This window comes from Perna viridis, chromosome 13, assembly GCF_037379345.1.
Source record: "Perna viridis isolate PV_CMFRI_1.1 ecotype Kerala chromosome 13, ASM3737934v1, whole genome shotgun sequence".
Taxonomy (NCBI): Eukaryota; Metazoa; Mollusca; class Bivalvia; order Mytilida; family Mytilidae; genus Perna; species Perna viridis.
Genome location: NC_142457.1, coordinates 23,768,169 through 23,796,112, shown reverse-complemented (window position 1 = coordinate 23,796,112; position 27,944 = coordinate 23,768,169). Strand labels below are relative to the sequence as shown.

At 32.7% G+C, this 27,944-nt stretch overlaps 1 protein-coding gene and 1 long non-coding RNA gene across 4 annotated transcripts in view; one reads left to right on the top strand and one right to left on the bottom strand.

The window, feature by feature from the left end:
- Positions 1-27,944, top strand: part of LOC148600061 (triple functional domain protein-like) — a 210,575-nt gene that overhangs the window by 30,751 nt on the left and 151,880 nt on the right. For all 3 annotated transcript variants that reach the window (XM_088558975.1, XM_088558976.1, XM_088558978.1), the window contains 5 exons: positions 880-1,002; positions 2,087-2,278; positions 3,001-3,170; positions 20,428-20,486; positions 27,429-27,544. In XM_088558975.1, the coding sequence (XP_088415101.1) occupies positions 880-1,002; positions 2,087-2,278; positions 3,001-3,170; positions 20,428-20,486; positions 27,429-27,544 (660 nt within the window). The remainder of the gene's footprint in view (positions 1-879; positions 1,003-2,086; positions 2,279-3,000; positions 3,171-20,427; positions 20,487-27,428; positions 27,545-27,944) is intronic.
- Positions 996-17,899, bottom strand: LOC148600065 (uncharacterized). The gene is made up of 3 exons (XR_015918096.1): positions 17,698-17,899; positions 1,915-2,318; positions 996-1,781 (listed from the first exon to the last, which is right to left on the bottom strand). It is a non-coding gene; the product is annotated as an uncharacterized LOC148600065 (long non-coding RNA).

Below are 27,944 nucleotides of genomic sequence, written 5' to 3'. Positions count from 1 at the left end.
CAGCTTGTATTCAGTGTTTGCAACCATTTTACTATACTACTACTACCTAGAAATCAGCTTTAATCATATTTTTAAAAATGCACAAATTAAGTGGCTAAAAGGAGTCCTTACCAAACTTTCTCCTTTGGGTTAAGTGAAGTGGTTACCTTTCTGTGGACTTTTGCCTAGTTAGTTATCTTGCTAGCAAGGTACTTACAGTAACTTATTTCTACACATTGACTTGACCAACAAGATCACAATCAAAGTCAGTGATGGAACTTAAAAATGACCAACAATGATTTCCTCTTTTGTCTACTTTGGACTTGACTTTTTATAAGCAACTTGATGGGTGTTCCTTGAAAAGCAGAGGGCACTTACTCTACCATTGCACCTGGTCCTTGCTACCAGTTTTTAGTGGAGTCTGAGTTGCTCATTTACTTTCATTTCTGTGTACTGTTTATTTTGGTTATTTCATTTTTTTTGTTTTGTGGATCTGTTTTCCCCGTCTTTACCCCTTGATTGCATTCTTTTGATTTCGCTAGAATCTTGGTTCCCTTGATTACTTTCTTTCTACTGTAAATGTATTAATTTTCGCCATTTTTGCAGACTGAAAAGCACCCAAAAAATTCCCTGTGAAATTGATTTTTAACACTAGTATCACTTATTAGTTTTTCAATCTGTGAAAATATGACATAATCCACAAAAATTAGCAACCGGGAAAATTAATACATTTACAATATCTGAAGCTCTCTTTATGTACTTGAGACCTGAAATCTTTTGTATTGTACTTTCTAGTTTGCCATACAAGTAGATGAATCATGTTCTTTGGTAGAACAGGCACCAATTACAAACAAGCACTTAAGCAATAAGTTAGTCATTTATATTTTATCCCTGTTTCAGGTAATAGATTGGCTTGACAGCCATGGGGATGGATTTTTGAAAAAGAATACAACCATTGGTAGGAGTTTACAGAGAGGAAAAGCTTTACAGAAAAGTCATGAACATTTTGAAACTGTTGCTCAGGTATGTAATACTTTTTTTTTTTATGAATCTTGGTAGATAGCATTTCACTTATCTGCTCAGCAGTCATGGGGTTCATATTATCAAGAATGGAAGGTCTTGGACTTTTCCAAGTTCCAAATCAATGGTCCACTTGAGGAAAATCACAGACCCTAAAATTGTCTGTTAAATAGGTTGGAGGCCAGAGACCTTAGAAAATGAAATTTAATAGGTCAGAGGTCATATGAAGGAATTCAAGGATGCTGGACATTGGACTACCACTAATTTGAATTCCTGCTGTCTGTTTTTATTTTTACACTTTAACTTTCTATTTGCTGTTTGAAGAATTAGTTTACCAAGCATTTTTTCAAACTTTAAGGTCCCATGGAATACTGGTCGAGGTTAACAAAGGTATTTTTTTGCATTTAAAAAATTGAAGTAAATATTTTGAATCCACTAATATAAAAAAATATACTAAAAATAATTACATGAAAATGAATGCTGAAAATCTTCCTTGTTCCTATTGTTTATTTACAAATTTTGAAAATTGGTAATTTATTTCCTGTTTACAGAACAGTGGAAAATATGGCCTTAAAAGGGAAACATACAGTTAGTTCTGTGTATTGCATGGAAAATCCTAACCATTGGTGATATATTGTTAAAGGATGCTAGTGTCAGTGGGTGTATAACGGAAATTTTAAAACTGAATTTATTAAGCCAGATATTCCAATGCGAAAAAATTTGTGTGTGCTGTAACTGAAACAGTCTTTGATAGAGTCTTTCCAATTCAGATTTGTTGTTTCCTGAAACATAAAAGAGTTTTGTATTAATTTTTCATGATATTTTTCTTTCATCATTTCTGTTTGAGGGATAGGCCTTTTTATAGCAAAAAATGAATGTTGTGAAAGAAGTCAGGTATGTTGTCAATTTGCATACCTTATTTTCTTCCACTTTAAAGCCAATTTATGTCTTTTCAAATCCAGATTTTGCTGCTATGAATGATTCTTTTTTACTGTATATCATCTTCCCATTTTGCCAATTTATGCTTCATTTGTTGATCTTGAAAAAATCAGGTCTCAATTTGACAGATTTTTGTCCCAACTTTTAGAACACTATAACCAATGCTGACAAACTTCTAGCTGCTGCTGATGAGCTTGCTCAGACAGGGGAGTGTAACCCTGAAGAAATCTACCAGGAAGCCCAGGAACTTGAAGAGAGAATGGCCAGCTTTATTACTGCTTTAGAACGAAGGCGTGTCACCTTGGATATGACTGTCTTCTTTTATACACATGTGCATGAGGTGAGGTTATCAGCTGCCTTCTTAGTTCTCATTTAACATTCTGAAAAATAGGATTGATTATTTAAAATTATGAAAACATTATATCAGAAGGCTTACATTTTAATACCCATACATAATTGCTATTCCTCTAAAAAAAAATTAATAAAACATGATTTTTAGCTTTAAAAGAACCACTATAATGTCCACTTAATTACCTTGTATGTACATCTCGGCCATTTTAGTAGATGACTCAATTTGTCATGTTAAACTGGACTTGATGTGGAAACTTTAATACGAGTTCTTCAAAAAAGCACAGGAAATTCCCTTACCATGACACCGTTGTTGACTTAAACAGAAATTCTACATGGTTTCCATGAAATTTGACTGCAAATTATATTCTACAAATTGTGAATCTCTTCATGGTACCTACTTTGTATGTTAAAAATCACAAAATTCTAGATTTATGGATCATTAAGTATGGCAAAAATTACAGATTGTCATGAAGTTGCATAAACAGGTCTGCATTCTTGATCTCTGCTCCCATCTCTTGTCATTTCAGCTTTGTTCTCTGCTTACAATTTTCTGTATGCCCTTGACAAATAGATTTGTTATACCACCCCTGTATGTCTGTCTTAAATTTAGCGATTGTAAATTTTCAGTACTTGCTGTATTTAGCTAGTGAAAAAAATCAATCCCTGCATTTATAAATTAGCATTAACCATTGTTACTATTATTTTGTCTAGTTAACCTGCTGGTTAGAAGAACTCCAGCAGGAGTTACAAAGCTCTGAAATTGCTGATACTGTGGAAGGAGCTGAGCAGCTGCTGGCCCAGTTCAACCAACAAAGGGAGACAACTATTGAGGCTGCTATCAACACAGTCAGCGAGGGAGAGAACCTGCTGGAGCAGCTAAGGTAGGAATATATATGGAAATATTTTTAATGTTTATATACTGTTTATGTTAATAAGTTCCCTTTGCTTGAAACTGTGCTCATCAAACAAGGATTACAAGCTGCTTATTGACAATGGGCAGATAACTCCTGACCACCTTATGTGTATTTATGGGAGATAATTTTATATTTATGTAGAATTTATATCTAAATCCAAGATAATGCCATTAAAAAGCTATTACTCTACCATATGTAATGTGTTATATTTCTTGTTACATTTATAATGATGTGATCTACTTTCTTTGTATTGAATTGAAAAGTTGAAACCGTCAGTTTGAAATATTATTTTACTGTTTGCAAAGGTATTTATTTAGAAGTTAGTACACACGTACTGCATTTTATGGGGTTTCACACAATTTTGTAGTATCTCAGACATGATTGTTTTCTGCTTTTTAGCAGAATTTCCCTATTTCAAATCCGGATTTTACTGTTTCAATTCTTCTTTTACTGTATATTTACTTCCAATTTTGCCAATTTCCGCTTTGTGTGTAGACCTCATAAAATCATGTCTGGTATCTGTAATTTGAAACTTTTTAAAGTCTTCACTCACAAGTAACTTCACCGTTTTGGCTAGTCTGTATCCAATATTTCTCATCTTCTTACAAAAACCCAAAAGCTTTGTTTTTGCCTTTACAGGCAAGCTAATTATAATTCCTTGGTTCTCATATCTTTTGAAGCTGCCTCATTACCCATTTTATTCATAAAAGTAAATGAGATGAGCACCTAACCTTCATTAATTTTTACCAATAAATAGGTCAAAGGATTACCTTCAATTCTTAATTGGTTAATTGGTAAAAGTACATAAGAATAATTAAGAAATTAACCTTGAATGGCCTGAGAAACCAGAAAATCTCTCAGAATACTAACTAGACCAAATTTATTTTTAACTTGACAAGGCTACATTGGTTCAGGAAGGTAAAGACAGAGATTGAATTCCTGTAAACATATTAATTTTTGCGGCTGCTAATATTTGCTGATTCTGTCACATGAAAATTTTCACAGTTTCGAAAAATGAGTAACGTTATATAGTGTTAAAACCAAATTTTTCAGGAACTATATTTTTGTGTTTTTCTGTCCATTGCCAAAATAGTGAATTTAACTACACCATGAATATTAATTCTTTTTTGCAGTACATGTTCACAAATCTTCCCCGTTATCAATGATCCAATGTTAGTATTGTAGGATTCTACAACTGATGAAGATAAGGGTTATTATTTCTGTATATTTTAATTTATGGAATCAACACACCTGCTTTTTAAACTACAGATGTTGTTTAAAACAGGTGATTTGATGTCTGCTCTCTGTCAGAAAGCTGGACCAGTAATATGACTTGTTGAAGTAATAATTAGGGTAAATATTACCTGATATCATCTTTTACAGGTGTTTTATAGGCAGCTGGTATCTATCAACATACTGATTAATTATTTTATCAATCTGTGCTTAAATATGTGAATGGATCTTTTTAAAATTGTACATGTACCTCAAAAGGAAGAATGGGATTGATTTTAGGGGTTAGGCTAAAAACCACTAATTCCACTTCCCATAGGCTTCTATGCTAATTTCACAATATTCAATGGCTTCTCTGGACTTTACCTTAACTTTAACCTGCAGATGACTATATATCAGCATGATTCTACATATGTCAGCTCACAATCCTCAGAATGGCATGTGGGGTTAGCAGACTTGCAGTGCAGTACTGGTCACCGGAAGTGAAGGGTCTATAAATAGCATGGGAAATCCCAGTGTTTTCACAAGATAGGGGTATATTTAAAAATCATTATGGAGATTAGGCTTCACATCACAAGAAGCAAAATGCACCTATAAAATGTACAGAAATGTTTTTCCTTTCAGAAACTGTTTAAATTTTTTAAATAAGATGAGAACTTTTTTCACAGCACTATGAGGAACAGGGGTAATTTCTGCGTAGGACTATTTTTGCGTACGTTCCAAATGCTCATTGGTTGAATTGGTGGTCTGTAACCTAAAGAGTCACTTTTTGTCTTAGAAAAAATAAATAACTATACAGGTATCTTCCTACACACATACTGAATGCATTTGCAAAGTTTCAGTGAAATGTGACAAGCACTTTTTTAAATATTTGATTTTTAAATATAGGGTTGTGCGAGCAAAAAAGTGAAAATATTCTACCATACTGAAATGCATTAAATATTTGCAAAGAACTTTTTGTGACTTTTTAAATAAAAAATATCAATCACAACTTGTTTTTTAACAATATTAATGAAGAAATAGTTTTAAAAGTAATCATTTTCTGAGAAATTGGTCTATTTTTAAAAATTTATTTCTGACATGCCTCCCCCTTTTTCTTGATCACCTGTCAAAAATCCTAAATCTTTAAATTTTCACAAAAGGTGATATATTTGGCTTTGAATTTGTAAATACAGTGTTTTCACATTAAAACATGACCAGTAAAGGGCACCTAATGCAAAAAAAGTGCTCAATAATGGATTTTCCATGTTGCCATAGGGGAATGCTTATATGGCCTTAACCGCAGTAATGAAAGTGAGTTTTTCCTCATTTCTAACCTAATTTTTGCTCAAATCTACACAAAACTTGATTTCAAGTGCTTATTACTACCATATTTAGGTAAATATAGCCCTCAAAGTTTAATATTTGATATTTTTACTAAATTTTCTACACTTTTTACAAGATAGGACATAAAAATCAGCCAAAAAGACCAATTTTCCATAATTTGGACCTATAACTTAAAAAAATGCATATTTTGAAGGATTTTTGTAGTGTATTCCTCTCATGGCAAAGTTAACAAGATCTTCAAGTAGTTTAAAGCTATTTCAAGAAACTTTTCATTTTGCCATGGCTTCATCTTAAGGCTAAAAACCACTAATTCCACTTCCCATAGGCTTCTATGCTAATTTCACAATATTCAATGGCTTCTCTGGACTTTACCTTAACTTTAACCTGCAGATGACTATATATCAGCATGATTCTACATATGTCAGCTCACAATCCTCAGAATGGCATGTGGGGTTAGCAGACTTGCAGTGCAGTACTGGTCACCGGAAGTGAAGGGTCTATAAATAGCATGGGAAATCCCAGTGTTTTCACAAGATAGGGGTATATTTAAAAATCATTATGGAGATTAGGCTTCACATCACAAGAAGCAAAATGCACCCATAAAATGTACAGAAATGTTTTTCCTTTCAGAAACTGTTTAAATTTTTTAAATAAGATGAGAACTTTTTTCACAGCACTGTGAGGAACAGGGGTAATTTCTGCGTAGGACTATTTTTGCGTACGTTCCAAATGCTCATTGGTTGAATTGGTGGTCTGTAACCTTATTGTCCTCACTGTTTTGGGTTAATGGGGTTAAGGAGATAGACCTAAGGTAAGGGACACAACTCTTACATATCATTTGAATGTTTTATTCAGTATTTTCCATCAATTGCATGTAAACATCAAAGTAACGTCTGTTTCAAATGAAAGCTTGATAGGCTTTGGTAAAATTGAATATGATACAAACATATCACTGATTTCAAGAGTTATGTCCCTTACCATAGGGCTACCTCCTTAAATAACCAGAACAAGCATTTCATAACATTTTGTAAGCACTGCTTTATTATTTAGCAGTTTTGATGGCATTTGTTACTTAACTCTTGAATTCTTGAGAATCTTTGAATTGTTAAATCATAAAGTGTTTTTATTATTCAATATTCCAAACGTGGCATTTCAAATTTGTATGTAAATTTTTTTTTCTTTTTTTTTTTTATAAAGTTTTTGCATCCCAACTTGATGAATCTTGGTAGATAGTATTTCACTTATCTGCTCAGAAGTCATGGGGTTCATATTATCAAGAATGGAAGGTCCTGGACTTTTCTGAGTTACAAATCAATGGTCCACTTGAGGAAAATCACAGACCCCAAAATTGTCTGTTAATTGGGTTGGAGGCCAGGGACCTTAGAAAATGAAATTTTATAGGTCTGAAAAAGTAGATAATTATGTAGACCTTGTTTTTCCAGTTTTATTGACACACACAAAACGATGTATGAATACATATATGCATTTTAATGGCAGATTGTTCAGGAATACGAAAATTTTTGCCAAATTCAGTCTGTGTCTGAAATCCACACTTTGTCAAAAAGGTTAATCAATCTCAATTCAATGATGTATCAAGTGAACGTCTGTGGTCATGTCAAGCTGCACTTCGGAAGCTTATGATATTAAGAGCACAAATCATTCAGTTTAAGAGGTGGTTTAGTTTGGACTGGTTTCAATCTATCATGGCATTTCTGTACTTTTCAATAACTATCTTGGAATTTCAATGAATAAAACTCATGACAGCTTTATAATAAACAATTTTTTGTTCAATGGATCTGAACCTGTGCAAGGAAGGTGACTTTATCTATAATCTTTTTCACTACAGCTCTTGTTTACAAAATCTGAGTCATCAGAAAGCCTTTATATATATTGTTAGTGCCAAGATATTTCTGTTCTTCATTGGTTGAGGTTACTAAGAAAATAGATCCTGAAACTGGATGGTATAGTTAAACATATGGATTGGTCAACTGGAATGGTTGACTGACTTAAGGTGTTTCAACTTACCGGTTGTTAGGATTTGTGGTGCAAACGTTTTTAATCATTATGCAGTGGCAGTTATCCAAAAGAAAAAAATGTGAATAGTTATTAAGAAAAGGTCTGCTTCACAATAAGTGTGCAACACCTTTAAAAATCACTGCTCCATTTATTCTGAAAGTAAAAACATACCAAGATACCAAACCACATTTTAAAGTATGCCAAAAATGCAAGAAACATATTCTTATATGTGCTTAGTGAATATTTATATCAAATGTTGGGAGTTTCTCTATCTGTTTAATAGAGTAGGGCTTTATTGTAAATCAAGAAAGTAATTGTGGATCAATATTAACTAATAAAACGTTCAGAATGGCCTTCTGTTTATAGTTGTACATCAACACTCTCCCTTCATATTATATGTTTTAATAGGAACATTATTGTAAGTTAATTGAGGCAGGATATATCTTTGGCTGTGTTTTGAATACGTATTTCTTCTTTTAGAGAGCAGGTAACATTTATCATTGATCCTGGAGTTATTGGAAAAACGTACTACTTTACATTTATACAGGTCTTTAAATCTGTCTTAGCAACCACCTGTATTCAGCAGTAGCATAACTTAGCAACCACCTGTGTTCAGCAGTAGCATGTCCTAGCAACCACCTGTATTCAGCAATAACCTGTCTTAGCAACCACCTGTGTTCTGCATTAACATATCTTGGCAACCACCTGTGTTCTGCAGTAACTTGTCTTAGCAACTACCTGTGTTTTGCAATGACCTGTCTTAGCAACCACCTGTATTCAGCAATAACCTTTCTTAGCAACCACCTGTGTTCTGCAATAACCTATCTTTAAAGACTTGATGAAAAGTATTTGAAAATTTAAAATATCCCTGTATAGTGCATTTTATTTACATCTGTGCATATAGAAACCAGGCAGATCCTTTGATATTGGAGGCACAGGTAAAATTTTATTCCACCATTTTTTTTCCTATAGCATTTAAAATTTAGTAGGATGTCAGAATGAGGAGGGATTTTTTTTGTATTGAAAGGGGATGATTCAGAATATATTTAAAAAAAATCAACTGAATTAAGAACAGATCAAAGAGTTATCCCACTTTCTTTAAAAGTGTCTGAATTTTATGTGATAAATTTCAGTAAATTACAAACAAACATTTATTTCTTAGAAAACGTGAGTTCAAAGTCACTAAAGGATGAGTATTTATTGAAAACAAAATTTGGCAGGTGCCACCCGCTGCCTAGGTCTTCCTTCAGCAGCCTTTAAACATGTATGTTAAGATCAGCTGTCTACTGTGGCCATGATTTTGCTCTCCCTTGGATGGGTGTCATAGACCATTTTGATTCTAGATAGTATTGTTAAGTCAGAAGTACAGGTTAAATAGTTGTAACTGACAATCCTGTAGGGTGTTGTTTATATGAGATCCAGTTCAAAATGTATGACAGTTAACTTGATTAACTTTAAAAATTATTTTTTCATGAAATTTATGCAGAATCTTGTTGCTTTTATTCTCATTCAGTATAAAAGTCTCTCTCTCTCTCTGATATCCATTTTGCCTTATTGACTTCTGGATACTAGGTGGTTTCTGAAACACATTTAGCTTTTTGTGTTTGCTTATTGCTGTCTCTTTGGATCTCATTTGACTGTATGATACTCATTTAGCTTAAAATTTGGATACTGACTGATATAAAAATACCCTTCAACATTTGGCAGTCTATTACTATATGCCTCTCTAACAGAGGTGTTTACTTAAATGGATTTTCAGTATTTTCTGTGGATTTTGACTGCAAATCATGCTCTACAGATTGTGAATATCTCCATAGTACCTTTGTTAAAATTTCAGAAAGTTCAGGATTTTACGAGTCATTTCCATAGAATATGGTGAAAAATATGGATTGTCATCAAGTAGTATAAACAGATCTGCTCTAACACTCATTGTCTTTCCAACACTCGTATGATTCTGACTACAATTTGGCAGACACTTATTTGTTTTCCATTATGACACTCATTTGTCTCTGTAACTCTTATTTGGTTTTCAGTGATACTCATTTGCCTCCCTATGACATTTATATGGATCTCTCACACAATTTCCTTTACAAAACTCATTTGCCTCCTATAGCATTTATTTTGCTCTGACACACATTTTGCCTTTACAAAACTCATTTGCCTCCCTATAGCATTTATTTTGCTCTGACACACATTTTGCCTTTACCAAACTCATTTGCCTCCCTAAAGCATTTATTTTGCTCTGACACACATTTGCCTTTGCAAAACTCATTTGCGTCCCTATAGCATTTATTTTGCTCTGACACACATTTGCCTTTACGAAACTCATTTGCCTCCCTATAGCATTTATTTTGCTCTGACACACATTTTGCCTTTACCAAACTCATTTGCCTCCCTATAGCATTTATTTTGCTCTGACACACATTTGGTTCTCAATGGCATTTATTTTGCCTTACACACATTTGCCTCTCTATGACATTTATTTGGCTCTCTTGACACTCATTTGCCCCTGTGCTCTCATTTAATTGGGTCTCTGACACTCATTTGTCTATCTGATACACATTTGTCTCCACGTAGCAACTTGCTGTATGCCCTTGACACTCTCATAAACCGGATTAATGTAAACTGTTATATAATTATATTGCAATGCATTTTAGGTGTACCAGTTCTCCATTGGAACATCTTCTATATACAATGTAACCATTAACCTGAAAAAGTAATTAGATAATAATGAAGCTACAACAGAATGTTCCCACTGGCACAACAGCATGCTGAACATTCTTTTAGATGGCAGGATACCAGCTTAGTGGTTCCCTGTTTGTAATTTCTGCAATTTAAATTGCTCATTTCATCTTGCAAAAGGCTTATTGTTTAAATGCAACAAAGTCTGCAAAGTGTTTACTCTGTGTTGCCAAAATCTTGTACATATGTTGCTGTCACTTCGTGTAGTTAATTGTTGATTCTTCTAATTAGAAAAAGCTGAATGTCCCATTTTAATAGTGCTTTATTCTGCTGCACAAAATTGTCCTTTGTTAAGTGTTCATTTCATTCTGCAACGTATACATCATCAAGAAATGATGCCAATCATCTCATTTTCTGTTAATTTGCTCTCCTTTAGTACTCTTTTATGCAGACTGTTACATTTCTGCTATGTTAAGTGTGGTAAAGTGTTCATTTCACATTTGCCAAGTAATGATAGAGATACATGTACTCCAGAGACCTCCCTGTCAGTCATCTTTATTGATATGAAGTGTTCATTTCATGTAGGAGACACATTATGTAACACCCAATTTCTGTTTCATCAGCAAAGATCCTAAAAACTACTTGAAATAATTGGATGGTACACTAGAGAGATGTTTGGTGCATATGATGAGGTGTCATTGTTGTAATTGGTCTTCTGTATTTTTTTTAAAGTTAGTTTATGATTCAACATTTATAGATTTAAATTTACCTTGAAACTTAAGCATGAGATTTTGGGTGGGGTAACACATACCTTTCGGTAAGATATGAGAATATTGAATATGAATTCTACCTCTAACTTACATCGCCTGAATATAGCTGAAACATTGCTGCTCGGGCGTTAAATCCCAACAATCAATCAATCAATCAATCAGTCTAAGCCTACATTGTAGAGAGTAAACTGGAAAACCTGTTCCTACATGTGTTAACTGGAAGACCTCATCTTACATGTTGTGTTAACCGGAAGACCTCATTCTATATGTGCTATCTGGAAGACCTCATCCTATGAGTGTTGATGTATAATCATGTGGATGTGGAAAGAGATTTCATTAAAGTTTATAGATGTTGTGTTTTGTAAATAGGACTATTTATGTTATAACATCTTTTAACAGAGTAGGGCAACCCAGTGGACCACACTGAAATCATCTTGTCCATCTGTCTGTATGTTCAAATCCATAGCTTCATTATACATTGAATTATACTCCCACTGAACAATTAAGTGGTTTATTTGAATCACATTGTCTGTCCATCATTTTATGCTTCCCTCATTCCATTGATCCTAATTATGTTGCAATTATCTCGGCTCCCAGTGGATGGATTGATTTCAAATTTGGTATGAGGCTTTATAAAGATTGGGTTTAAATTGTAATCAATTTTTGTTGCTGTCCAATAACTTCCTGTATGAGTGGGGTATCCATAGCACAGCAACGTGTGCAACTTCAAGTTAACTCCCCTTTTAAAAGATTCTCTATCTCCTTTCTGTTTTTATTGTGACTTTCTATTTTTCTTGTTTGATGATTATGAGTGTGGATATGTTTAGCACAATAATGTGTGCAAGGTATGTTTTATCAGTTGTGAAATCTTAATCCTCTAACAACTTCTTGGAACCTGTTACTGACTTTATTGCTGATAATTAGATTGCTTCATATCTCATTGAAACACTGTTATTAGATACAGATAATATCTTGCTCACGCTGCTGAATCAATTATGATCTTCTTGGAATTTTCATCTTCATGTTTTATGGAAATAGTGCCATAATTGAATTAACTGTTGTGAAATGGATGACCACTGTTTCTATACAAGAAATTCAAATGGTATGGTGGTAAATTCAGTAAAAGAGGAAAGAGCCCTCAAGTTCAATCACAGAGCAGTTCCTGTCATCCTGATCAGTTAAGATATATTTTTCTTAGAGCATAAATTCAGTTCGTTAAAAAATGTGTTGAATTTCAATGAAAAAAATACAACAACCAAAAAACAACCCCAAAAAAAAAACAAAAACAAAAAAAATACAATTGCTGGAATTCTCTAGTTCAGATAGAAGTAAATATGCTGGAAAAGTAACCTGAACTATATTCCTTGTTAGAAAAATAGCCTAAACTAGACACTGCTGGAAAAGTAGCCTGAACTATATTCCCTGTTGGAAAAATAGCCTAAACTAGACCCTGCTGGAAAAGTAGTCTTAACTATATTCCCTGTTGGAAAAATAGCCTAAACTAGACCCTGCTGGAAAAGTAGCCTTAACTACATTCCCTGTTGGAAAAATAGCCTAAACTAGACCCTGCTGAAAAAGTAGCCTGAACTAAATTCCCTGTTGGAAAAATAGCCTAAACTAGACCCTGCGGGAAAAGTAGCCTGAACTACATTCCCTGTTGGAAAAATAGCCTAAACTAGACCCTGCTGGAAAAGTAGCCTGAACTAGACCCTGCTGGAAAAGTAGCTTGAACTAGACCCTGCTAAAAAAATAACCTGAACTAGGCCATGCTTGAAAAGTAGCCAGAATTGTACCCTGCTGGAAAAAAAATATCTTAAGTTAGACCCTTTTGGAAAGTAACGTAAACTATAACCGGCTTAAATCTTAAGAAAGAAGGCTTACTGTACATAATGGGATCCAAATAAGGGCCTGGAAGAAGTGGTCCCCCTTTTATGCTTAAAAAATTTCAGCTGATAATGTAGAAAAATCTCTGGTATTGATTGGAGCAGGCTCCAACCCCCTTTTCAGAAATTACAGATCCTCTCCTGCTGTTTCACAATCTTTGATTTGTCCTCTATGTAGTGGTATGGCTCATATTCAGAACACTATTTGTAAAATTGATTGGGAATTGACCATCTAGAACAAGCTTAATTGATTATAAAATCTCCATCAAACTTCCATGTTCATATTTTATGGATACTGTTATTGAATTCTTCAGATATGCGACCCTACTGCTTTAATGGAATTATTTGAATTAGTCATTTAACCTTTTGGTGACCTTAGGATGACCATAAGATGACCTGGTTCTTGTTTGGGTTCCAATGAAGATGTCATCAATGAAGATCTATGGTCTTTGAAATGAAAAAGAATTTAAGGGAAGTTGACAGAGCTTTGGTTTTGTATTGGTAAGACTGTGCGAGTCTTTCATTAATTGCCCTTTTCTTTGACAGACAGCAAGGAATGAGTTTTAGATTTCGGGTATTGTAGTCAACTTGCTAACAGAGATTTTTTTAATCAATCATTAGGTACTCTTCTGTAAAAAGTTAAGGTCCAAAAAATTTCCTGTAACCCTTATTATATGAAAAGGTCTTATATAAGACAAATTCAATTTTCTATTTGTTTGACTGTCTGTTTGTCTGTCTCCTTTTGTATTCATAATCACATTGAAGTTTTCCTTGTATGAAGATATGGACCACACTTCTATGATCTTAAGACCATTAACTTTGGCAGTAACTTATGTTTTAGAATCTCATATTCAATTAACAAAGAACATATGAAAATGTATTTTGCAGTCAACTTTGCAATAAAGCTTATTCTTACCTGATATAGAAATTTTAAATGGGTTTCCATAAAATTTTGTACGATATCATGCTGCCCTCAGTACCATAGTTATAACTCCACCCTGGACTTTATGAACCCTGATAATCTCTAGGAAGTACATGGTTACCAGACTTCACTATTAATTGATACACTTTATCTTACTATTTCTAGGTAAATTTGTTAAAGTAAAAAAAAAAAAAAAAAATAGAATCGATTGAATTTATTTATGTAAAGTGTTGTGTACTTGTACAACCGTGACATAGCTACAATGTATTTCTAGAAGCCAAGGCTTTGAAATGCTTGCATTAGTAACCTATCAAAATAAATCCCACCTTTCCTGTGCTTAAAGATTTTGCCCTTGCTGTCCAGGTGCATATTATCATAGATTAACTTGTGCTTGTGTTTTTAATTACTGTGAAAGTATTATTTTTCATGGGGTACCAATGTTCATGGTTTTTGTGGATAGGCCAAACCACTAAATTTGGTTACTAAAGTAAAGAAGACTTTCATTGATGTATATTCTGAAAACCTCAAAACCATGAATTCAAGAATTTATGAATTTGTGTTTTTTCCCTTATCCTTGAAAATTGGTATCCAAGAATTAAAGTACTTCCACAGTAATGTTTTGCTCTCTGCCATATTTATGGGACTTTGAGGCTAGAAATTTTGACAGCAAACCTTTATGAAATGTTTCATTGCATTGGTTGAAGTTAATTTTCAAGACTCTTGAAATTTTTTCGTTTGAAATCATTGGTCCACTTGAGGAAAACCAAATATCATCAATAAAGTTTCAAAGAAAAAAGTCCAGGACCGAAGTCAATAAAATTTCAAAAGTCCTTGATCCTAGGGAAGAAGTTGAGGGTCCTGGATATTGGACCACCACTAATTTGAACCTTTGATGTATAGTAAAACCTGTTCAAAATGTGCCTCTCCAGGACAGAAGAATATGTTTAGTTAAGGCAGGTGTTCACTTCACACAGGTTGAATATGTAATGAGCCTGTCATAAATGGACTACAGATTATGACTGGTTTAAACAGGTTTCTGGTTTATTCATGTTTCAGTTCAGGCAGATTTCACTGTAAATCTACTTGATGATATATCTATGTGTTTTGTAAACTGCTAGAGATTTTATGATTAACTGCTAGATTATGTAATATCTAGATATATCGGAGAATTTTAGATTAGTGTAATCTGATAAATCAACCCAACTGCTAAGACTGCATACTAAAATTGTTAGTTTGCTTTTACACCACATGTAGATGTATGATTTCACTGTATATAGTCCTGCACACTGGTAGATCAGTTATGATTACTTCTAGATTATTTTGTTTTGAAAAAAAATTGTATGAGAATTTGGGATTAGTGCAATTTGATAAATCAGTTGCTATAATAAAGTCCACATTTTAAAGCTGTAAACTGAAGTTTTTCACCTCTTTTCTTTGTGTCTCCATAACTTCCATTAGCCTAATATATGGACATCAACTTGATAAGTCTGTTGCTTTAACTACATGTACATGCTAAAGTTGTAAACTCTAGTTTTTCACCCATTTCTATGTGTCTTCCTAACTTCCATAAGCCTATATTTGAACATCTATTGCTGTCAAATTAGATCTATTTTGTGTACTCTGTTAAAAGTAATCACAAAGAAATTATGGCTAAGGAGACAACATACTGTGACCCCGAGTTAATTATGATATTTAGGGGGTGATTTTATAGTAATACATTAATCATTTAGTACTAGTTGTTTGTAATAACTATAAAAGACCACACCTGGACCAATTATGTAGTAGTTACCTTTTTGAACCTAGGCTATTTCATCAAAAAAATGTCTTTTTTACTTTTTTGGGCTAAGGCCATTCCAACATATAATGTTTTTATTTTTTACTCTTTGGATTGTAGTGTATATTGCATTGATCCTTCAGGAGTTATGGCCCATTTTCACTTAGAAAATTTGTAGTGCAGGTGTATGGGTCAAATGATTTCAGTCCATGATGTTTTAGGATTAATTAACTACACCTGCTATGAAAGTGACTATGTTTCAAGGATAATCTTGTAATTTGGCAATGAAAACATATTTTGATGTGTCATGAGGTCAAAGTTCATGTGTATATTAACAGCTTAATTTTTTCCAGGCCCTATTTTATATTTATATTTTATGATTGGGACTAACTTGCTATCCCACACTCCACTGAATATATTAAATATTATAGCTGTAATATACATGTATTTATGTTCTTTAACGTTAACTTCTTGGTTCATGAAATTATATAAGGGGTGAAGTGTTTAGTCCCAATAAAGAGGCTGATAAATAAGTTGATTTCTGAAGTAACAAGCTTAAATTTTAAGTAGTTGTCTTTGTAAGAATCATGCAAAATCTGAAAAATGTGATACACCCCGGAAAAGGCTATATATTTTCATTTTTGTAATTTACTTGTTTTATGGGTCTATACTATGAAATGTGTAATTATTCATTCAAATCTGCCTGCTGGTAGGAGATAATCAACATTGAATATCAAATAGATTCTATTGTATTTGATTGTCATTCACTGAAATTTGTCAACCCCATTGTCCTTGTGTCCCATCCCTTTTTCATTTCATCATCATTTCATGTTCATTTTATCATCAATTTCATGTTCATCGTCTGAATATAGCTGAAATATTGCTACTCGGACGTTAAACCCCAACAAACAAACAAACAAACAGAGTTATTTCCGGTAATTTTGAAGTCTGCAGTGCATTCTATATAATTTTTTTCTCCTAAGAACATGAGTTATATGAAAAACCGTATGTTAATTTCTATTAACTATGGCAGTGCAAATAAAATATCAAAAATAAAAATTATGTAGGCTCTTTACCCATGAAACACATTTTGCATGATTCTTAGCTGGAGTACTACTTAAGAGGTTAATCATTTTTATTCATCTTTTGTAATGTGACATCATCAACTGATTTTTTATGATATACTCCTTAAATTTGACATTAATATTAAATAATAAGGAATGACTGTTATATTTTTTCAGTTTATTTGAAATAATCTCAATGCTTGTGGTGCACACCATGTGATTGAGTTTTTTTCTTCATAGACGAAAAAAATACAAGTCATTCCTTAATGGGAAATGAGGCACCCTTGTTTTGTTGGACTTAGAAGTGATTATTTTAATGGAGCCAGATTTATAAGGACTTTGAAATTCAATAGGTTTACAATGATAAATTTGGGGTGAAATTTCAGTGCAATATCATACTCTTGTTTGCCTACATACATTGACTTATGTACATGGTATATCCATATTGTATTACTCTACTTATATGTCACATAAAAGGGAACTTTTACCTACAGAAGTTTTCTGTAGTGAGGGAAAATAAGTCTACTGTAGGGTGATTAAATGAAGTAGTTCTGTCAAGATGTTGTAATGACCTAGCTTGAAGGAGAAATATCTTATGAAAAGGATGAAAAAACTGAGGATTATTTTATTTGATAACTAAGATATATGTGAAAATTAAAATTTAAATTTCAACTCTTTTGTGAAAAGGTAGATTCAGTACATGCAGATGCTGATGCTAGATATTGATCTGGATCATTTTGGTGTTTATTTTTACTTTGTTTGATCCTGTGGAATAAAACATTTAATTGACCTTGATTAACTAAGTTGCAGAAGATAATTTTTCTTACCTGAGAATTGTGGTTTTGAACAAAAATCCGCAAAAATATGGAGAAAAGTTATTAATCAAACATGCATCTTGTTACGTCTGATTCATGTAAAGTTTAACCGAAGTATTGATTGCAATAGCGTGTGAAAGATGTTACACATTTTCTGTGGAGAGATATATATATTGGTGTGTAGCAGTGCATTCCAATGTATTGATTTGCTAAATGATACTTATGATTTTTGCTGATTGATTTGAAATGAGATAATAGTCATAATTTTTACGTGATTAACTTGGCCGATTCAAGTTAATGAAGTGACCCGGAGAAGTCTGAAGCAAAACAGGAGCTGATTAGAAAGTGGGTGGAAAATAGTTATACAACTGTACATGCATTTGCAGGTGCATTACTGAACATGTAAAAAGTGAAAGGTTTGAATGAATTTCGACTTTTGAATCCGTTTTTTGGAATATTTAGATTATTGTACAGACTACTGTTGGATTGGATGAGCTCATCAGAATAAAATATATCTAAGCTACTAGTATTTTAAGAATTTATTTTTCTGAATGGATGTGAAGTAGTGAAAGTTTTTGATTTTTTTGTCGACAATCGTTAAATATTTATGAATATTCAATACCTCACTTACAAGTTACAAATGGATAAATGGATAAATGTGATAAATGAACCATGAAATTGTATATTTAGTGTGTTAAATATACTATTTATTTTTACATATGTGCAGCTGTTTTGCAACATGTGTGGGTAATGTATTGAAAAATAAAAATTTAATAATTTGACATTTATCGAGTTGTTACTATCAGAAAATTAGTGGAATAAATGTTGGGAGTAACTATAGCCAATTTACATTCACATGCATTTGTGTATAATAGTGGGATTACATGTACGAAATTAAAATTCTTGATATTTGACATCTTACCAAACTTTACATGTGGTATATAGCCAACCACTTTGAATTTAGCTGTAAGATAATATGAACTAAGTAAATAACAAATTTATTATCAGAAAGGAACAGCATACCAACTTCATTTAAGCAGAAAGAAAAGGAGCTTTGGACAGGAGAAGCAAAATGTATAAAAATAAAGGATTTTAGGGAAAAAAGGAGTTATCTAACTTGAATGTGGAGTCTGGTGCCAATTCAATGAAAATCATGTTTTGTACTAAGTGGAAATTGCTGCAACATTATCACGCTTCATCTTGGATTTGGACCAGCTTCGTCATTATTTTATAGACCCTAATGAGATTTAGTGGAATAATATGTAACTTGAAAAACATAATTTCTGCTAGGCAAATTCGACTAGCCTTCATGAAGTGAATTAGTGTTCTGTGTATTAACTTATTACTTCAAATTTTAATGATACATGTTGCCTACGATCAGATTGTGATTCAATACATTGCCTGTTGTCAAATTTCTAATAATCTCTCACTTTCATGTGGTGTCATTTTCTTGGAAAAGCATTTTAGTGATACAGTAATGGGGCAAGTGTGATACATCTATTTACAGTGTAAATTATAAAAGTATTGGATGCTTATTTTTAAATCCTGAATAAATAGGTCATAATACAAGTATCTGAACAAGACAGACTTGATTAGAAATATGAAACATTGACCTAATTCATTTTATTGTCTCTTAAAGGGTTATTGTTACTATCAATATCTTCCTACAGTGAGGGAAATTGTATTGTTTCAGCTATTGATGTAAATGAGACTAATACTGTTTGTTTTGGAGTCCATCCTGACCTTCTACAAAACTACCATGGGATGCTCCAGTATTCCAAATCATCATTGATGCACAGGATATCTCATTTATAAAAAAGGGGGAGTGAGAATACATGTGGAAAGTTCAGACATTGTACATGTATATGTTCAAAATTAAAAGGAAATTGAGGATTAAGTGCTTTGTTTAGTCACTGCTTAACTTCACTGACTTAATAAGTGTTTTAATTACTCAATCAAAGTGCTATTAATTTGTTTAAAGTGCCTTATAAGACCCACTTATGGATAAGATTATATGTAGGATTAAGGAATTACATGTATCCGATTCGAAATCGTTGTGGGAAAGTAGTCACTTATCAAAAATTTGTTGATACTTACATGTATAACCTCTAGGCAATGGGTTTGGTTGTCGGGAGTTTTGCCGCTAAGCTGCAATGAGTCGCAAATATTATTACCATTCTAGTACAAGCAGTTCCAGTAGATCATATAGCTATAGTTACAGGTGATTCTAGAGGGATAACATGATCATCATGTGACCTATAATGTCATGTGATCAAAAACAATTTAAGGAAACTTTAATTTAAGTGATTTTCAGAAAATTTATGTAGTAGGATATAGGTTTTAAGTGACAATGTGACGGGAAGCAACTTTACGTTTTGTACAAGATGTATATATTTTATTGTTGCTATTGTGTACATATCATTTAAGCCTCAATTTATCGTTTGGAGTTAAAATATCTGTGAAAATGAATGCTGTAAGAAGATTTCGGCGTAGAAGCCGTCTAAGTTGGGCAGGATCTGACACATCTTCGACAACTTCTCGCAACTTGGCCCAGCAGCGGGCAAAATTATTTGACAGTATGCCTGACCATACAAACATGATCTATATCATGACCGTTGGGCGATTTGTGTTGATGTTTCTCATAGTTTCAGCATGGCTGTTACGAAATTTAGCCTATATTTTGATTTTCGTTGGGCTCTATTTTCTGAAGTTAATTGATGTTTGTGTTTATATATTTCACAGGGTTTTTAGTAATGAACCAGAGAGAATCAACCAGAATCCAGACTATACACATATTGAAGGTAAGAACCTTTAAATATTTCTGCTTAGAAGTTTTACATTCTTGTCTGTATGTCTGTTCCAACCATTTATAACACCTTGTTGAATACTCTAAAATCTACATCTATCAACAGATATTGTCAAAATTTGACACATGCTTTTTTTTAATAAACAGTGGATCCAGAATTTCATATTATGGGTAGAGTAAATAGAAATCTAGGCAGAACATAACAAGACATTAAGACTTGGTTTAAAGTAGGATTTATGAAAAAATGCAGATTTTTGTAAATAGAATTATTTTTAAGGGTAGTGTACTCCAGGAAAAGAGCAGGGGGGTGGGGTACCCACCTACATGTGCCTATCTGCCATGTTTATCAATGCATGATGCAACAAAAATATTGTGGAGCTATAGTGATTACTATAAGAGGGGCATGCACCACATTCCATCAGAAAATGTCCCATTACAAATGCATTTTTTACAGAGCATATTAAAGAATGGCCCTTTGAAATTCTAAAGATTATTAAAAATGGCCCCTACTCAAAATTTTAGTCCCAATCACTGGTGCCATATAGCAGTCACCTTGTCTGTCCATCAGTGTGTCCATCCTTTTATCCATCCATCAGTCTGTCCTTCTCTCTGTCCTTCTGTCAGTCCTTTCATACTTCTATCTGTCTATCAGTTTGTCTTTCCTTCTGTCTGTCTGCCATCAATCTGTCCTTTTTTCTGTCTGTCCATCAGTCGGTCCATCCTTCTGTCTGTTCCTCAGTCGGTTCATCCTTCTGTCTGTCCATCAGACGGTCCATCATTCTGTCTGTCTGTCCATCAGTCTGTCCTTTCTTTTGTCCAGTCAATATTACACTTTTCTTTGACTACTTCTGTTGCATTGACTGCTTAGATATGTGGTACTTTGCATGATGACTTTGTCTTCCCTTTTCAGGTTCCTCACTTATCTACTTCCTGTTTACTATACAACATAATTTGACAGATATTATTGAGTGGGGGTACATAGCATGACAGTGTGCAACCTCTTGTTATTTTCAACACCAATGTTGGTATTATCATTAGGCCAAAAAAAAAAATGTCTGTTTAGGGTTCTATTCCTCCCAAAAATAGGGTAGGTCGGTCGGTCGGCATTTTCATTTTATTTTTCCCCGACTAAAGCTGAGCCTATATTTGTAAAATAGCATCATGTTTAAGACATGAAAGTGTTTGGTTTTAAGTAGAAAGTTTAATTTTTAACATACACACCTATTAATCATGTCTTTTATTACAATACACTTATTTTTTGTAGGAATTTTGAACAAAATATAAGTACACTCAAGTCAACCCAATAAATAAATAGAAAGTTTGTTAATTATCCAAGGGTGTGTAAAAATATGGATGTAACCTCTTAAAATTGGTTTAGGGAGAAATAAATGATATAACAACAATGATAATATAGTAATGACATCATATGCTGAAATAAATTTTGCACCAAATTTCTCTTTTTCAAAGATCAAAATGTTATGAACCATTAAATTAAATATGTCTTTGTGCAAGATGTGTTGATACTTTGATGGTAAAGTTAGGTGTTAGAATAAAGAAGGAAAAATAAGTGCTAATCAGGTAGATTTACTTGTTCTATCTGATGTACAGTAAAACCTGTGTAAACCAAACCTCTTCTGGTCTCGATTTCACAAAAAGTTGTAAGTGTAAAGTTGATCGTAAGTAATGACGTCATAAACTAAAATAGCATTGTGACGTCATGATTTACGATCAATTTCACACTTCCTACTTTTTGTGAAACCAACGCCTGGACTGTTGAATTTGTTCAGTTTAGACTAGGGTTTCCTCATTGTTCATTGAAGCTCTGTAGGTGGCCTAGAGCTGACAATTTTTATCCTGGTGGGGTTCTGGTCGATTTGACATATTCACCATATCCATTCTAGTTATATTCAGTTTACTGATTTTCAAAATACATTTCAACTGATAAAAAGCGACTTCAATGATTGTCTGCTTAAATTTTTTGGTTTATTCATGGTTTGGTTTACACAGGTTACATTGTAATTAAGTTTGTTAAATTTATCTCTCCAATAGGATTTTTGTTAAACTTCTAATTACTTTTAATAAAACCTTTCCAGTTTTAATTTTGGAATCACTGTTCTTAGGTTTATATAAAAGGGAGATGATCACTTAACAGTAAAAGCTAATATCCACCAGTGTTGTCTGACTGGTTGTTTTTGTTTATTGTTTGTTTGTTGTTATGTGATGCTAATTGGTCTGGCAGACATCAAAGTAAACTAGATTTAGTGCCAGATGTATCTATGTAAAATGTAAGTTAAATTGTGAGGAAAAGACTAGAAATTTGGGTCAATGTCCTAGGTATATATGTCAATAGAGGTGATGGTATAGGGAAGCCTGTCTTAACAAAACTGCTTTTGGACTGTAAAGGAGGTAGACCTAGGACAAGGGACACAACCCACACAATTCATTGGAATGTTTGTGTAAAGCATTTTACATAAATCTCTTCTAAGCATCAAAGTAACTTGGATTGATTTCATTCTATTTCAAATGAAAGCTTGACAGGCTTTGGTGAAATTGAATATGATGCGAACATATCACTGCTTTCGAGAGTTATGTCCCTTACCCCAGGTCTACCTCATTAAAATAGGTGAAAAAAAAGAGACTTTCATGTTAGAGGTCTGGTTTATACAGGTATTTGTTTGGTTTAGATAGCTTTCACTGTAAAATGTAATGTTAAAGCCTTCTATTGTTTAGGGTACAATGACCTGCTTCTCTCATGATAGTAAAACATATATAAGCTTAGTACTTACCTTAATCAAGTTTATAATAGGTACCAACAACCAGGTTAATTCTTGAACTTTTTTCTTTTTGCTGTCTTGACTGTTGCTATATTGTGCCCGACACACTTATTGCTGCTCATTTGCTGAGATTTAATTTCACTTTCAATGAGATGTCTGAAAATAGGTACTGTGAAAATTCTTTAATTCATGGATACCAATTTCCTCGGATTAGGGAAGAAACAAAAAATTGTGGATTCTTGAATAAATAGTTCCGTGGATTTCAGTATACACATCATTGGAAATCTCCTTTTCATTGGGAACCAAATTTGGTAGTTTGGCCTACTCACAAAAACCGCAAAAATTAGTATCCTACAAAAAAATAGCACTTTCACATTATATGGACCCACATACTGAAACTGTACCGACAACAATATGAATGAATCTAAATCTGTAAGTGGCAATGAACTGTGATATTTGATGTATTTCTGGGTATGGTGACACTCAAGTTACAAAGCTGTAGCTATTAAGATTCTTTTTCTGGTTTGCTAAAATATCAGGACCTTAATATCTATGGTTCCACAGCTAAGTTACACTACTGTTGTTGCAATAATGGTCTGATCATCTTGGTCAGTGCTGCATTGACATTTTACTATGACTATTTTTATTACCTTGACTTATAAATGATGGAGGAAAAAAAATTCTACTGTTGTCCATTCCATAAATTTTCATCAGTTTACAACTCAGGAACCATTCATGTGATTGATTTATGATTTTAATTGAAGGCTATGCATGATGATTGGTACTCTACATGAACTTCACATGAAATTAACATGATTTTCACATGAAATTCAATTAACACAAATTTCATGTGAACAATTCACATGAATTTCATGTGATGGATTGATTACCCAAATTTCATGTGAACTCTGTCACAAAGTTTATTTGCTTAATTCTGCTGAAAATTGTGTGAAATTCATGGGAAAATTACATGAAATAATTTTGCCTGTGTATAGCATTGAAGACCACCATTACATGAAAATCAATTAGATATCTTGAATAATTATAATTTGGAAATGAGACTGTTTGTCCATTATTTTTGTTTTATAACAGACAAATGTAACATTTTGAGTGATAAAATCTAATTTATGATACTATCTCTTGAAATTGCTCATTTCATTACTTGCCAGTTGATGTAAAAGTTTTTTTATATTAAATTATAAGGTCAGAGGTCAAGGTAAAATAAAGATTTTTAAAATCAATGCCAAATTGGTTCTATCATGATTATTGAATTTTGATGTGAAATTTCAGTGTCTCATCAATGCTAAGATCCTGAAATGAGTGAAAGGATACAGGCATTGCATCCAACCACAATGGATCAATCGATCAATTATTCAATCTTTCTGTCAATCAATGAGTTCTGTTTAACAACAGTAACAATTTGATATACTAAGAAGAAGTCCATACCTTGAAACCACTAATTTGCCATGAACAGTCGAACATCAAAAACCTTCACCATGTATATAATGCGTTTAGTAATAAAATATTAGTTTGTTCTTGATAAAATTCCAGGATTTGTTTGTTAACATGTTCTGCATAACAGTCTGTCAAAAAATAAAAGTACACTATTTCATAATCAGTTGCAATTTGAGAAAAAAATGGAAATGAATCATTTCCAGATTTAATTTTTTTCTCACAGACATAGTCATTCTATATTGTTGAAATGTACATACATTATATAATACTGTATGATGGATTTTAGGTCTAATGAGTATTTTTTTTGTTATCATTATAGACACTGTTTCAATATATATATACTGATGAAATCAGTGTCTGTGTTTTTACTGTTGATTTCAAAGTGTAGGTTGTGTATACCTATTGCAACTTTTTGTCTAACAAGTCCTCCATACTTTTAAATTGAAAATAGGCAAGTTGTGAACTTTTTCTTCAAGGGCAATTTAGTGAGGACCAACACTACTAAATTTTCTGTATCTCCTTCTAGACCTGTCTAAGTGGCTCTCAAAATTTGGCAGTAGGGCCTATAGGGCTTTAGGTCTCATCATGTGACGTGTGATTTAACAAAGAGGGCCCATTACTCGGGAATGAAGACTACACGTTTATCAACCAAAACCTCTTTTGTCTAAATACAATGATAAAATTGTATCGCTTATGTACCAGTCCATATAAAATTCAGGCACTGCCAATGGTAAAGTGATTCATGGTGAAGAAAACCCACCTAACAAACAATGCTTTTTCAGTCTACATATGCTATACTTTTACATAAGAACAATCTTTTCTGCATTCAGATCTGCACTTTTTAGAAAATCATACATTTATCTCCCACTAATATCAATAAAATGAAGCCAAATCAAGAGCAATAACTCTTGCAGAGTGCAAATTTCCGTACAATATGATTTTTATCTCAAATGCTCAACAGCCAATGAAAAACCTAAGTCTGGTTATGTGATCAGTACATGTTTCTGAAGAAAAAATAAGACTGAATTTGGTTGGTTTTTAACATGCATGAATCACCTTTGTCTGATTTTTAGAAAGACTAATACTTAAATATTTCTGTACTGTAAGTTTGGTAAGGACACATTAATAAATTTCTGACAACCATGCGTCACATTTATTTACCTTGAGGCAGCCGGAATTTGCAAACTATATACAACTCCTTCAGTTTTTATGCTTTCAATAATGAAAATTCATGCTCAAGAATAAATTGGGAACTTGACTTATAAGCCCTATTACAATGTACAAGACTTTGTAAGAGAATAAGATAGTCTTGTTTAGATTTTTGCAAGGTTTTTTTAAAGCCATTTATCAATTTATTTTAATGGGCAATTTATTTTCAACATTTTTGCAAACAAGAAAAAAATGAAAATTGATTGCAACAAATTAGTCTTTTTATTATAGACTCCGTATTTTTAAGAGATTGTTAGATGTGAAATTATATAGGCACAAAATTTGACTGCCATCCTAAGTTGTGAAGATATTAGTATCTGCGAAAATAAATTGGTTTGCAATATATAATTTTTAGGCAGGGCTAGCTTTACATACGTGGTTTAAGGATATGTTTTATGTAAGGAAATGATATGCATGTTATAATAAGAACACAATGACTGCTAACTATATATATGCAATGACTTGTCAACAACCAAAACACTTAAAAATCGCTTAAAATTACACTTTCCTGCTAAGTATTTGCTGTGAAATATCTTGCATAGTTCAGTTATTGTCTTTTTGATCAGTAGGAACTCTTTAGTCATTTGGTAAATAGTGAACACCATGCTGCTATGTTTTACTTTAAAATTTTATGCTTAAAAATTGAAATTCCTGAATTGTAGATATATAAATATTTTAAAAGGGAAGAGTTAATATCAGTGAATGGTGTTACATAATTTGAAATTGATTTTAAATTCTAATAGAATTAGAGGAGAACATTTTGTTACATTATAACATAACAGGTTTTATCCATGCAACTTTTTGTGAATGCCAGATATCAGAAAAATGAGAATTTGACAAATTATAAGTTTCAAAAATTTTCCTGGATAAATATTTTTGTCCTGTTGCCGTTTACGAAGAAATATCATTAAAATTCCCATTTATGCTGTGAACCAATTTATTTTGACGTTTTAAGATGTCAGTAAAATTTAAGGGTTATTTTATTTCATGACTTTCACAATAATTGATTCTGTTAGAAAGGTATTGTGTACCCAAATTCATTTTTTTAATGGTTGTATACCACATCGCACGAAGTGGTCTTACGTGATACCATCCAAAAATTTACCCATCAAAACCATCTGTCAGTCTGTCCCCAATAGTTCCCAGATGACAACTTTTGATGATCTTTTTCAAATTTTGTATAGTTATTGAGTACCATGAAGTACAGATCAGTTTCAGTTTGATCAATTATTTACACAAAAGTTATGGCCATTTTATGTTGTTTTTTACCCCAATTTTTTGTTGTTGCTGAAATGGAGTTATCTTTCTTAGAATTTTTAAAGATCTGTTGTACCTATGTGATGATTTGTAGGTAGGCATGTATCCATAATTATTAAATCTCAATCTGTCATTTATTGTCCCATTAGATGCCCTATTTTTGATGCTTGCAAATTTAGGGGCAAAGTTGCTTTCAAATATCAGTTGATTTACTTTACTTTGATGTAAATTTCTATTTACAGGTGTCCTACATCAGTTGAATGAAAGTAGGTCACAGTTAGAAGAACTATGGTCAGCCAGAAAGATGAAATTAGACTTATGTCTACAGTTGAGGCTGTTTGAGAGGGATTCTTTAGAGGTAATAATTAATATCATTTATGTCATTCATAAAAATGATAAATATGACTGGAAAATAAATTAATCCATGTAGCATGTCAAACCATAACAAAGCATGTAGGATAATTTGCAGAAAATCTTTACTCTTTGTTGATATTTAAATCCTTGAACTTATTAACCTTGCATTGTTGAATCTTAAATATTGATATTTTGCTGTGAATGAGGATTAATTAAGATTAAAAACATTTGTAATTTAAAAACAAATTTAGGTCATAGGAAACTAGACTATGTAAGCTAGATTTATGTCTTTAAAAACTTAAAAAAAAAGAAGAATAAGCCATGATGATTATGAATGGGAAGGGAAACAATTGCACTGATAGGTTACTGGTAGGGTAATTATTTTTTGAGATTTTTATCAAATC